The sequence below is a fragment of the Esox lucius genome, chromosome 17 (genome assembly GCF_011004845.1).
Source record: "Esox lucius isolate fEsoLuc1 chromosome 17, fEsoLuc1.pri, whole genome shotgun sequence".
NCBI lineage: Eukaryota > Metazoa > Chordata > Actinopteri > Esociformes > Esocidae > Esox > Esox lucius.
In genome coordinates, this window is record NC_047585.1 from 18,202,118 (window position 1) to 18,214,404 (window position 12,287).

The window sequence follows — 12,287 nt, forward strand, 5'->3', positions numbered from 1 at the left end:
GCCGGACGGAATGCACTCTTCATTCTTCTGCCCTGAGTTAGCTCACAGGTGCCCAAGCCTGTGACCGCAGTTGCTTGAGTACAATGAGTCGAGGCATCCATATTCGATTTTTAAATCCTGAAACCCAGGCGATGCTGATCAATTGTATTGCCCTCCGAAGGGCAGTGAGTCTTGACTGCGTTTTGAATGTGAACAAATTGTTTGTTTATTGTCTGTAGCGGCCATGTTGTTTTACATACTAGTCTTCAAAACGTAATTTTAAGATTTTAATGAGAGGGACTCATAACGAATGCAACAACTCTTATCAGTGTTATTTATATAGCACTGCAAATATACAACTACACACGTGCCTGTGTCCATAGATGACACACATCACTGCTATGTTACTGGACATCAGGAAGGAGGAAAGTATCTTACTCACAAAGGACAGAAGTCTATTGTCTTGACTAAAATCTAACTGATACAGAGACACGTTCTCACTCTGTCATTCTCTCTAATGGAAAAAGAGAGTAAACTTCAGAGAATCAAATCCGAGCTCTGTATACCTGACCGCTCTACTTTATTTTTAGAGCAAGCTAAAAATATCCCATCCTAAGCAGTTAGTGCTTGATTGACGCAAGAGTGAAAGAAAAATAGCTCACATGTGGTTGGAAACTACTGACCACATTCTTGTTAGTCTTCTAGAAAGACAAAATGTGCATGCCATCTACTTTAGTTTTTAATTGCATTATAATGTGTCTTTTTCATTCATCCCGTGAAATTGTTAGTTAGACTAATTGGCATTATGTGCTGAGTGTGCCATGCAATCACCGGAACATCAACATAAACCACAGGGCCACTTAGCATCGTCTAGCTTTATTTAGTAGTACAGTAGTATAAATACGTTTAATTAGCAGATAGTGAGAAGCACCACTAGGCCATTCAGTTCCACAGTCTTGTAGTTATTCATTGAGTATGTTTACTCAAGAGAGGAGAAGTTAACATAAAAACAAAACAGTTGTAAGAAAAAGGAAAAAGATGTAATCTATTACAAAGAAAATATTTTTAAAATCACATGAATCTACACAATCACATTGGCTGACAGTTCTGTCCTTTTGCCATAGTTTTGTCTTTTATGCAATTATAATGTCCTAGACGAAAATACAGTGCATTCATTCTGTCATTTGAGACACTTTATTCTGCCATTGGGAAAACAACACAACGCAGAGCAATATACAGGAAATTACACATTTTGTTTGCACCCAATTTGCGTTATCATTCTACAGTGCGAAGGGAGTGATTTGGCAGAGCAGACCACGGCAGCACGGTACAGAACAGTAAGACACACATCGACACAATTGAAGGAGGTTCACACTTTACAACAAAACATACATTAATAAAAAGTGGTGTAAATACAGAATCACTCACTAGTTTCACCTTCCTATTCAAGAGCATTTCTTATATTATAATATTTTTCCACAGTTTAGAATAGCGCAGACATCAAATCCATGATATAACACATGGAATCATGTAGCTACCAAAAAAGTGTTAAACAGATCAAAATGCATTTCATATTGCAGATTCTTCAAAGTAGCCACATTTCACCTTGATGACAACTTTGCCCACTCTTTGCATTCTCTCGACCAGCTTCATGGAGTAGTCAACCTGGAATGCATATCATTTAACAGATGTGCCTTGTTGAAAGTTAATGTGTGTGGAATTACTTTCATACTTAATGCATTTGAGCAGTTGTGGTGTGACAAAGTAGGTGGGGTATACAGAGGGCCATCATTAGGTCTATTAGTCCATATTATGGCAAGAAGAAACACAGACTAGGTGAATGGATGTGTGGTTCCCACCATGAAGCATGGAGGAAGAGGTGTAATGATGTGCGTGTGCTTTGCTGGTGACACTGGCACATCTGTGAGGTTTTAGAATTCAAGGCTCACTCAACCAGCATGGCTACCACGACACTCTGCTGTGATACACACTCCTATCTGGTTTACGCTCAGTGGAAATATCATTTGTTTTTCAGCAAGACAATGACCCAAAACACATCACAAGTGGTAAGAGCTATCTGACCAAGAAGGATAGTAATGGACTGCTGCATCAGATGACCTGGCCTCCACAATCACCCAACCTCAACCCAGTTGAGATGGTTTGGGATGAGTTGGACTGCAGAGCAAAGGAAAAGCAGCCAACAAGCTTATGTGGGAACTCCTTCAAGACTGTTGTAAAAGCATGCCAAGTGACTACCCCATGAAGCTGGTTGAGAGAATGCCAAGAGTGTGCAAAACTGTCAAGGCAAAGGGTGGCAACTCTGAACATCATTGAATGTAAAACAAAAATGCATTTAGATTTTTTTAAACACTTTTTCAGTTACTACATGATTCCATATGCGTTATGTCATATATTTGATGTCGTCACTATAAATCTACAATGTAGAAAATAGTAAAAAATAAAGAAATACCCTTGAATGAGTAGGTGTGTCCAAACTTTTGACTGGTTCTGTATGTACTATGAATTTAGGTTTTTAGGAGTAATCGTGTTCTACATTAGAGTTGAAGATTAGGAGGGAATGTGTGTTTCAGGTATGGACAGGTGAGACTCTCAAACTTGTCATATTCTCAGAATCTAGTCCTCTAGACACAGACAGACAAAGAACAAAATAAATAAAATATGTGAAAGTCAATAATGGCAAACAAAATCAAGGTGAGACAATAGTTCTGGAAGTCTCCAGATTCACCAGCACAACAGACATGCACACATAGTAAATGATGGGGAAGGGTTGGCCGGGGATTGTACCATCTTCTAGACCCTTCTATTACATTATCTGATTTCTTCTTAATGTTGTCCCCTCAGCTTGTAACTTGACATTTGACATGTACACAGTATTATATTTAATATGCATTTGTATATATTCTCATATTACACTACTCATTACTGAACCCCCTGGCATTGACAAGCTTAGGAGCATGGGAGGGGAGAAAGAGACATAAGTTACTGGAGGGTGAGGGGGGGGGGGGCACCGGTAAGGGCTGCTTCCCAGTGGGGAGGGAAATGGGGGGGGGGTTTAGCAAGAAACCTCCATGGTCTGGGGCCCAGGTTGGTTGTCCAGGCCCCCGGCGGTGTTCAGATTACGGCTGCGGCTACTGTCCATGGAAGTGATGCTGGAAGAGGAGGTGGTGCGGGATCGGGCCAGACGAGTCATTCCAGCCGTGGGCACTAAAACACAACACAGGAGAGTTAACATTCCCGTCACAGTGCCGAGCTTCGCGTGCAGCGTAGTTTCCTCTGTAAAGGAAGTACAGGGAAAAAAGATTTTCGCCATGCAGACAAATCGAGGGGGGAAAGATGACCACTAAAATATCAAAGAAGGCTTCAGCACTAAACACATACCTTGAAGTTACATGCAAATACATAGACACCCTTCAAACAAGCATTCAATAAATACCACTGTCCTAAAAATCAAACTAAATTACATGTGATAATTATATATGTTGGGTAGGTTGGTTGCCTCTTGTACAGGGTGTCTTGAATGTGTGCTAGGCATCATGACATTAGCATATTATCAAGTGTTTGAGAGTCAACATTCAGTAACCAAAACCTGAGTTTCCATTGGAGGATGTGGTTCTTTCAGCAAAACAAGCACAGACTCATCAGAAAGCCACCAGGGAATGGTTAAGAAGAGATGTTGGACTGTTCTGGAGACAAAATTTAAGAAAAGTGCAAGGGTGTCTATTTATTAAGTCTAGCCTTTATAACTGTACACCAAAAAAAGCCAAAAAAAAAACACCCAAAAGGCAGGTAAGCATGTCTTGCAAAAGACAGTCAAAGCATATAAAGAACAGAAAAAATATTAAAATTAAGGCAACATTTTCAACTTGTGCCATGTGCAACAAAAGAAAAAACAATAAACATAAGCCATCAGAACCATGCTTACAGGGAACATCAGACCCATGCTTACAGGGAACATCAGACCCATGCTTACAGGGAACATCAGACCCATGCTTACAGGGGCCATCAGACCCATGCTTACAGGGGCCATCAGACCCATGCTTACAGGGGCCATCAGACCCATGCTTACAGGGGCCATCAGACCCATGCTTACAGGGGCCATCAGACCCATGCTTACAGGGGCCATCAGACCCATGCTTACAGGGGCCATCAGACCCATGCATACAGGGGCCATCAGACCCATGCTTACAGGGAACATCAGACCCATGCTTACAGGGGCCATCAGACCCATGCTTACAGGGGCCATCAGACCCATGCTTACAGGGAACATCAGACCCATGCTTACAGGGGCCATCAGACCCATGCTTACAGGGGCCATCAGACCCATGCTTACAGGGGCCATCAGACCCTTGCTTACAGGGGCCATCAGACCCATGCATACAGGGAACATCAGACCCATGCTTACAGGGGCCATCAGACCCATGCTTACAGGGGCCATCAGACCCATGCATACAGGGAACATCAGACCCATGCTTACAAGGAACATCAGACCCATGCTTACAAGGAACATCAGACCCATGCTTACAAGGAACATCAAGCCCATGCTTACAGGGGCCATCATCCCCATGCTTACAGGGAATATATATCTATTTGGAGTATACATTGACATTAATCTCATGTTCTAAATTGAATGGAGGCTTGCACGGTCGATCTGTCTAAAACGGTTTCTGCTTCAAAACCCAGTACCTGATTCGTTGCTCAGGTGACTGAGAAGAACGTAGGGAACTGTTAGCATTGATGGAGGGAGGATTGAAAGAAGAAAGGAGAACATGAAAGGGAGTAAGTCCTATGACGGTCAATGTCATGAATTGATGTCATTTAGAAGGTAAAGACAATGGCTCTATACACAGAGACAAATGAATGGGTTTCTTCCTGTGTTTGATTCTCTGATAGGGGAGCGATGGAGAGAAACAGACAAAGCAGAATGTTGGCTTATACCCAATGTAGGCCAGTTCAACATCAAACTAAGATTATGATGACAGATAATCAGCATCCTGTCTTATAACATCACACTAGCATGTTCTTCCTGACATCTTTTGTTCAACGACTAGAAGAAACTGTACCCAAGGAAAGGTGTTTGACACATGCTGTGATGTTTCTTCTATTCGGAGCAATTCTCTGTGTGATAATAAGCTTCAATCATCCCTAATCTGGCAGTGACATTTCCTCGGCAGGGAGTGAATCAGTGTAGCCTGGCCTTTACCTCCCCTCTGAAACCTCTCATCTCACATAATGAAACAGGGGGCTGTAGACACCACTTCCACTGAAGAGTGCCTAGTACCATACAAATAAGGTGCTGGTGAATGGAAGGTGAAAACTAAAAGTCATCTTAGAGTCTGGGAAGTAAAGAAAAATACACAAGGCAAGTCGAGAGATTCTCTCCCACGCATAATTGAACAGGAAGTAAATGGCTGTTCAGCGCATCTTTGGTGGTAGTAATTCATGCTACACACACTATTTCTCACCTACTAAGAACGGAGGCTATGTAACACTGCAAAGATGAAAGAAGAAATTACGTTAGCTGTGAGGCACGAAGGTGCGTGATCAGTGTGACAAAAAAGGGTCTTTCAGACACGCCTGGCAATACTCCAAACCCAGGAAGAGTTCTGGCAGAGGTTTGTGGAAAACAACACTCATTTGAGCAACAGTTTGCATTTCACTCACGTCAACAGGAAACACAACCACGACACAGATCCTAACCACAAATATGAACTGTTCAATGGCCTGCTAGTGGATAATCAATACTCAAGAGTAAAATGTCAAGGTAGCAACCAGTTACTAGAAACACAAGGCCTCAGTGAACTCTGTTTACTAGAGTCCATCAACAGTAACGTGTGGTGGAAAAGAGTGGGTTCTGAGATAACACTTTGCCTGAGAAGTCTGTATACTTACTGTAACCCATACCCTGAACAAAGTACTTGAAGGCCTCTGCCAGTTTCCCAGGCTGTGGAACAGATGACAATAAGTCAGCTATATCAAACACAACGTTCATAACAAGCAACACAATACAACAAACACCATATTAAATAAGTATATGATAACATAACAACCAGATTTTCAGATACTCTAAATCTTTGGGACCGATACATAAGCTTTCATAAATAACCAATAGTGACACAAGCAAGAACAGTACATGGTGGTTTCTGTTTTCAAACCTCACCTGGACAACCTGAGGCAAGCCTCCACAATCAGCCATCTATATGTAAACAAAGAAAGATAGAGGGGAAGAAGAAAGAATTGTTGAGTCACGACACACATAGTTGTGCACAACATCATACCACTCATAACATCACAGCACAACATCATACCACTCATAACATCACAGCACAACATCATACCACTCATAACATCACAGCACAACATCACATACATGTTATAGATAAGATGGTCTGAGTAAAATGTGTGACGCACACAATATATGACATGGTCACCTCACCTTAAAGAGTGTAGTCTTGGTTGGATTTAACCTGGAATTGCACTCCACCTGAAACAAGGTTAAAGACAGTGAATGAAACTCCATCACGAACTGACATTCAGTATTTCATTTGTATTCAATATTTAACAGAACCCCCTCTATATACAGTATAGGAGACTGATCAGTCATCACAAACCACAACTCACCACTGCTTCCACTGCTGGAGACGTATCTCCAACCACCAGCAGAGCAGGACACCTATGCAGGAAGACACCAGGTTAAATAGGCCCACCAAGTTACACCAGGTTAAATAGGCCCACCAAGCTACACCAGGTTAAATAGGCCCACCAAGTTACATCAGGTTAAATAGGCCCACCAAGTTACACCAGGTTAAATAGGCCCACCAAGCTACACCAGGTTAAATAGGCCCACCAAGCTACACCAGGTTAAATAGGCCCACCAAGTTACACCAGGTTAAATAGGCCCACCAAGCTACACCAGGTTAAATAGGCCCACCAAGTTACACCAGGTTAAATAGGCCCACCAAGTTACATCAGGTTAAATAGGCCCACCAAGTTACACCAGGTTAAATAGGCCCACCAAGTTACACCAGGTTAAATAGGCCCACCATGTTACAACAGCTTCCATAAGCACAGGGAGTTAAAACAGAGTGAGCATACAAAAACACAGTGACAATAACATTGTAAAAGGCAATTCCACTCACGTCAGGGTGTTCACTGTATCCTCATTCAAACCGAAGACTGGCCTCTCAATTTCCAGATCCCGACGACTGCAGTTTAGGAAAAAGGAAAATGATTATACCCAGATCCAGTACATTCGACCAGCGATGAAACCCGTGGGTATGGTGTCCACTTCCTCCTACCCAGCGTACCTGTCGTAAGAGGCACAGAAGAGAGCCAGGTTGTCCTGGTTGATGTCCTGGGCGATGTGGAGGCGGTAGGTCTGGATCAGCTCCTGGTTTTCTGTCAGCTCATCCTGAGGGAACATGCAATGAATCAGCGTGGCCATGTGTTTGTCAGACAACGCAAACACTCACTTTCAAAGCATGTTTGTAGTCAGCATGTAATCAGAAGTGCAGTGGGACTGGAGGGTGGAAAGACGCCAACGGCCGTTCTCACAGTGCTGAAGTGGTGGGCCATCACGGTGTCGACGATGTTGCTGGTCCAACCAGAGAGCTGCAGTGGGGAAAAGCAGGACACCGTCTAAGTAACCAGTAGCGACAGTTACAGCTCCCTCGGAGAACATGAGGACCTGTGCCAGGGGTATTCAAATCTGGCCCTAAAAGCCAGTTACACTTCATTTCTTCACTGCATCCTCCTAATCAGGGGCACCAGGTGGGTGCAGTTAATAATTAGGCAGAACAGAAAACCAGCAAGATGCGGACATCACAGGGTAATAGTCGAATACCCCTGGCCCACGGCCGTCGTCATCAGATGGGCGACTGGATGCAGTACCACTGACCTTGGAGGCGGCCCAGTCGATCCATCCCTCGGCACACGGATCCACGTTGATCAGAACCAGACCCTCAACCAGAGCAGGGTTGTTCAGCTGCAAGAGAGAGGAGCAACATGATAATCTCAAAGACAGCATAAAGTACAAAACATTTAGTGAAGTATGAAAGGAATGAAGACGACAAAGGTCTCAGAGAGATGCGGCGATATGGGTTGAAATGGCATTACGAATGCTGAACAAAAGCCTTTGTTGTCTTCAACGAAGGCCATATCAACAGAGACTCCTGGGAAGATGGTTACCTGAAACTAAATGGGAGTTAAATGCAGCAACAGCTGTCACCATTCTAGTAGTTTCCACTCCACCTCGACCAATAACTGATGGACTCAGAGTGATTTATTCAGAATGAGAGCAGCCCCCAGAGGACCAGCCAACTCAGTGATTCCTAAACCCTCCATGCCAATTCCACACCGTCCTCCACCTCTTCGTCGTGAATCTTTCAGTGCTTCCTCGCTCGACCACTCCTCTACATGCCGAGTTGAGAGATAACGCTGCAGAGCTAAAATAAGCCGGGCATTGAGCGCAGAAAGATGTAGAACAACGAGAGCAAAAAGACGCGAAAGATCAAGAGAATAACACAGTGATTCACCCCTCCCCACCCCCCCTCAGACTGGCCTTCTCTAGAACAGAAAAGAGGAGAAGATGAAATGCTGCCGTGTGGACCCAACGTGAGGCACTGACGTTCAGGCCGACCCACAGGGAGACTTACTGCGAAGCGGGTAAGGATGTAGGCTCCAGCTCCCACGCCGATGCCGATCACGCTGTTCACCCTGTGGATGCGAAGAAACATCACAACCTCAGAAACGGCCGCATACAGCCGTTCCATCACGGCTTAGGCAGGGCGAAGGTTCGCGTCACTCACTTGAGCTGAGTCATGACGGAGGGCAGCATCTCTGAGAGTTCGTCCATGGTGGGGTACTGGTAACCGGCGGGAAAGGGCGGCGCCCCCTCCTGCTGTCCAGGCGCGTCGACGTGGACCACGGCAAAGTGCTGCGTGATCTCCTGCATGTCCTCGAAGTTAAACAGGGTGTTGAAGCACGACTTATCTGCGCGACAAGGGGAACAAAACAGCAAACGCATACAGACGGTTTCATAAGAAATGAGGCAGACCCAGAAATTTGGATACAGAAAAACTAAACAAATCCACGGCCCGCACTGCAGCATTCTAAGAGGCTTCACGTTTACGACAACCGTATTGAGATTGAACTCACGGTTGAGGCCAATGTCGTGGTAGGTGAGGATGACAGGCCGGTTGCCCTTGGGAACGCCCCTCATGGTCACATGGAGCACGCCATGGGGAGTCTCGATGTCATGTTCCTGTCAGGAGAACAGACGTGTCAGGGCTCAGTACTGCACACACAGCCAAACAGTAGGGAGGCAGGAGTTACCCTGCTGGCCACACAGAGCTGCTTCTTTCTACAGACAAATTAGCCATTGATTTTGTTAGTCACACTCACACAAATCATGTGAGCATGGGATGAGCCTCGTTAAATATGCAGAATCACACAAAATGCGCTGTGAGGTGTCGGCCCCCCCACCCCGGTCTGTGAAGTGTCGGCCCCCCCACCCCGGTCTGTGAGGTGTCGGCCCCCCCACCCCGGTCTGTGAGGTGTCGGCCCCCCCACCCCGGTCTGTGAGCTGGCGGCCCCCCCACCCCGGTCTGTGAGCTGGCGGCCCCCCCACCCACCCCAGTCTGTGAGGTGTCGGCCCCCCCACCCCGGTCTGTGAGCTGGCGGCCCCCCCACCCACCCCGGTCTGTGAGGTGGCGGCCCCCCCACCGCGGTCTGTGAGCTGGCGGCCCCCCCACCCACCCCGGTCTGTGAGGTGTCGGCCCCCCCACCCACCCCGGTCTGTGAGGTGTCGGCCCCCCCACCCCGGTCTGTGAGGTGTCGGCCCCCCCACCCCGGTCTGTGAGGTGTCGGCCCCCCCCACCCCGGTCTGTGAGGTGTCGGCCCCCCCACCCCGGTCTGTGAGCTGGCGGCCCCCCCACCCACCCCGGTCTGTGAGGTGGCGGCCCCCCCACCGCGGTCTGTGAGCTGGCGGCCCCCCCACCCACCCCGGTCTGTGAGGTGTCGGCCCCCCCACCCACCCCGGTCTGTGAGGTGTCGGCCCCCCCACCCCGGTCTGTGAGGTGTCGGCCCCCCCACCCCGGTCTGTGAGCTGGCGGCCCCCCCACCCCGGTCTGTGAGCTGGCGGCCCCCCCACCCACCCCGGTCTGTGAGCTGGCGGCCCCCCCACCCCGGTCTGTGAGCTGGCGGCCCCCCCACCCACCCCGGTCTGTGAGGTGTCGGCCCCCCCACCCCGGTCTGTGAGGTGTCGGCCCCCCCACCCCGGTCTGTGAGCTGGCGGCCCCCCCACCCACCCCAGTCTGTGAGCTGGCGGCCCCCCCACCCACCGCGGTCTGTGAGCTGGCGGCCCCCCCACCCACCCCGGTCTGTGAGCTGGCGGCCCCCCCACCCCGGTCTCGCTATGTGTTTAATCTTTCCATCCATGCAAAAGATTAAACACGTAGCATTTGACTCATCTGTCTACGGGTCTAAGGTGGGTTGGATGAGAGTCTGTGGATTATTAAAGTGAAGTCACTCTCCTTACTTCTGTTTTCTTCAAGACTTTCATTAACAGTAGTGGATTTGTAGTGGAAGTGTTACTTGGGGACCATGGTTCTGCTAGATTCTTATTGTAATAGCTTACAAATGATCTCAAATACCAGAAATAGAGTAAATACATGAACACATTGAAAATCTTTCCGGTGGCCTCTTAAATGGAACGAAAGGAGCGAAGATCAAGTGTCGGGCAGAGTATGTGCTCGTTTCCTTGGAGATTTTAAAATGCACTGCTTCCCGACGAATGACTGCGCAAAAACCCACAGCCATCGCCTCCTCAGAAAGCTGCCACTGCAGGGAGGAGTAGCTCTTGGCTAGACTGAAACTGCCTTTATTTCTGTCCATGTTGTGCTCTCCTCACTGAATAGCTTCCTTTCTTTATGGGAAACTGAGCCCTAAATCTACACAGATCATTATACAAAAACTACACAGGCAGAATATTAAGTCTAAAGCATTAGCTTTATAATCTGGGGGACCAGGGAAAGTTGAGCAGAAAAAGACCATGCCATCTTTCAGAGCTTCTTCACATCATGACTTTGGACTGATGCAGGAAGTGATGCAACACACAGAGGGGGAACAAACAGCACCATTCCCTGGCATGCCTCCAAACTTTCTAAAGACCTAACCTGGAGCTCTGTAGCTTCTGCTGAGGTCACCCTCGACCACACCACGTCGCAAGGTCAGCATGACTTGGGAGTGTTGTGTGAGCGCGTCGGCGTTCCGAGTGTGAGCGCGTCGGCGTTCCGAGTGTGAGCGCGTCGGCGTTCCGAGTGTGAGCACGGCGGCGTTCCGAGTGTGAGCGCGTCGGCGTTCCGAGTGTGAGCGCGTCGGCATTCCGAGTGTGAGCGCGTCGGCGTTCCGAGTGTGAGCGCGTCGGCGTTCCGAGTGTGAGCGCGTCGGCGTTCCGAGCGTGTGTTTAGCAGCTTGAGAAAGGGGTGGGCCCAATGCGTGTTTCATCTCAGGGCCCATAGGTCATCCATAATAGAGAGCAATAAAGACAAGGTGGTGAGAGGGAGAAAGAGAGAGGATGAGAGCGAGGAAAGAGAGGAAGAACTGATGGAAGGAAGGAAGTGGGGGAGAGAGGGGGGGGCAGAATGAAGGATGGAGCAGAGAGAGGAGCCTGTTTAGAGCAGGGAAAACTGCAGCAGGCACCATTTTAACATTTCAGAAAAGAGAATGCTAGTTAGAAGTGAAGGTTATACCATCCTGTCAAGGACAAGGTAGCAGGTTCCATGTCTGACATCTCAACAATAACCTTAATTAGATCATCTCAGTGCAAGGCCACATAGAATTACAGAGATGAGTACATTAATTCATCAACAGCCAGAGTGGAGAGACAGGCAGCAGAACAAACACAGACACAAACCTGCAACACAGAGATCAATGGAAGCCTGCTTCTCAGGTTTGTGTCATAACTATTCATATCAAACTAGTATAAAAAAGGTGACCATTTAAACAGGTATGCTTTTAAAAGTAGCTGAACCTCCCAGAAATGCCACTGGTATCAAGATGGCAGGATCACTCTGGTGTGATCAAAGTTACAAAACCTTCCACCTGCGCTGCGGTAGATTTAGAGATGTTAGGGTCAAGGGGAGGACATCCTCAAGGACAAACCGTGTGGGAGGAAAAGAAACGATTGCTCAAATAAATGCACACTGCACGCTGAGGCCAATGAAGGAGTGAGAAGGATGGCAAGAAGAAACGAGAGAGATGGAACAAGACAGACGCATGCTAAGAAAGAG

General features: G+C 47.4%; 1 protein-coding gene across 4 annotated transcripts in view; it reads right to left on the reverse strand.

Annotated features, from left to right (window-relative positions):
• Positions 1–836: 836 nt before the first annotated feature.
• Positions 837–12,287, reverse strand: part of ndrg3a (ndrg family member 3a) — a 40,623-nt gene continuing 29,172 nt past the window's right edge. For 2 of the 4 annotated variants that reach the window (XM_013138303.4, XM_029113994.2), the window contains 13 exons: positions 9,154–9,259; positions 8,805–8,988; positions 8,652–8,712; positions 7,895–7,981; positions 7,552–7,608; positions 7,305–7,408; positions 7,137–7,202; positions 6,619–6,670; positions 6,434–6,481; positions 6,158–6,193; positions 5,890–5,941; positions 4,684–4,722; positions 837–3,204 (listed from right to left, as the gene is read on the reverse strand). In XM_013138303.4, the coding sequence (XP_012993757.2) occupies positions 3,053–3,204; positions 4,684–4,722; positions 5,890–5,941; positions 6,158–6,193; positions 6,434–6,481; positions 6,619–6,670; positions 7,137–7,202; positions 7,305–7,408; positions 7,552–7,608; positions 7,895–7,981; positions 8,652–8,712; positions 8,805–8,988; positions 9,154–9,259 (1,044 nt within the window). In that variant the 3' untranslated portion in view covers positions 837–3,052. Of the gene's footprint in view, positions 3,205–4,683; positions 4,723–5,462; positions 5,489–5,889; positions 5,942–6,157; positions 6,194–6,433; positions 6,482–6,618; positions 6,671–7,136; positions 7,203–7,304; positions 7,409–7,551; positions 7,609–7,894; positions 7,982–8,651; positions 8,713–8,804; positions 8,989–9,153; positions 9,260–12,287 lie in introns of those variants that run through there. The other 2 variants (XM_029113993.2, XM_034287281.1) reach the window with 2 other exon arrangements.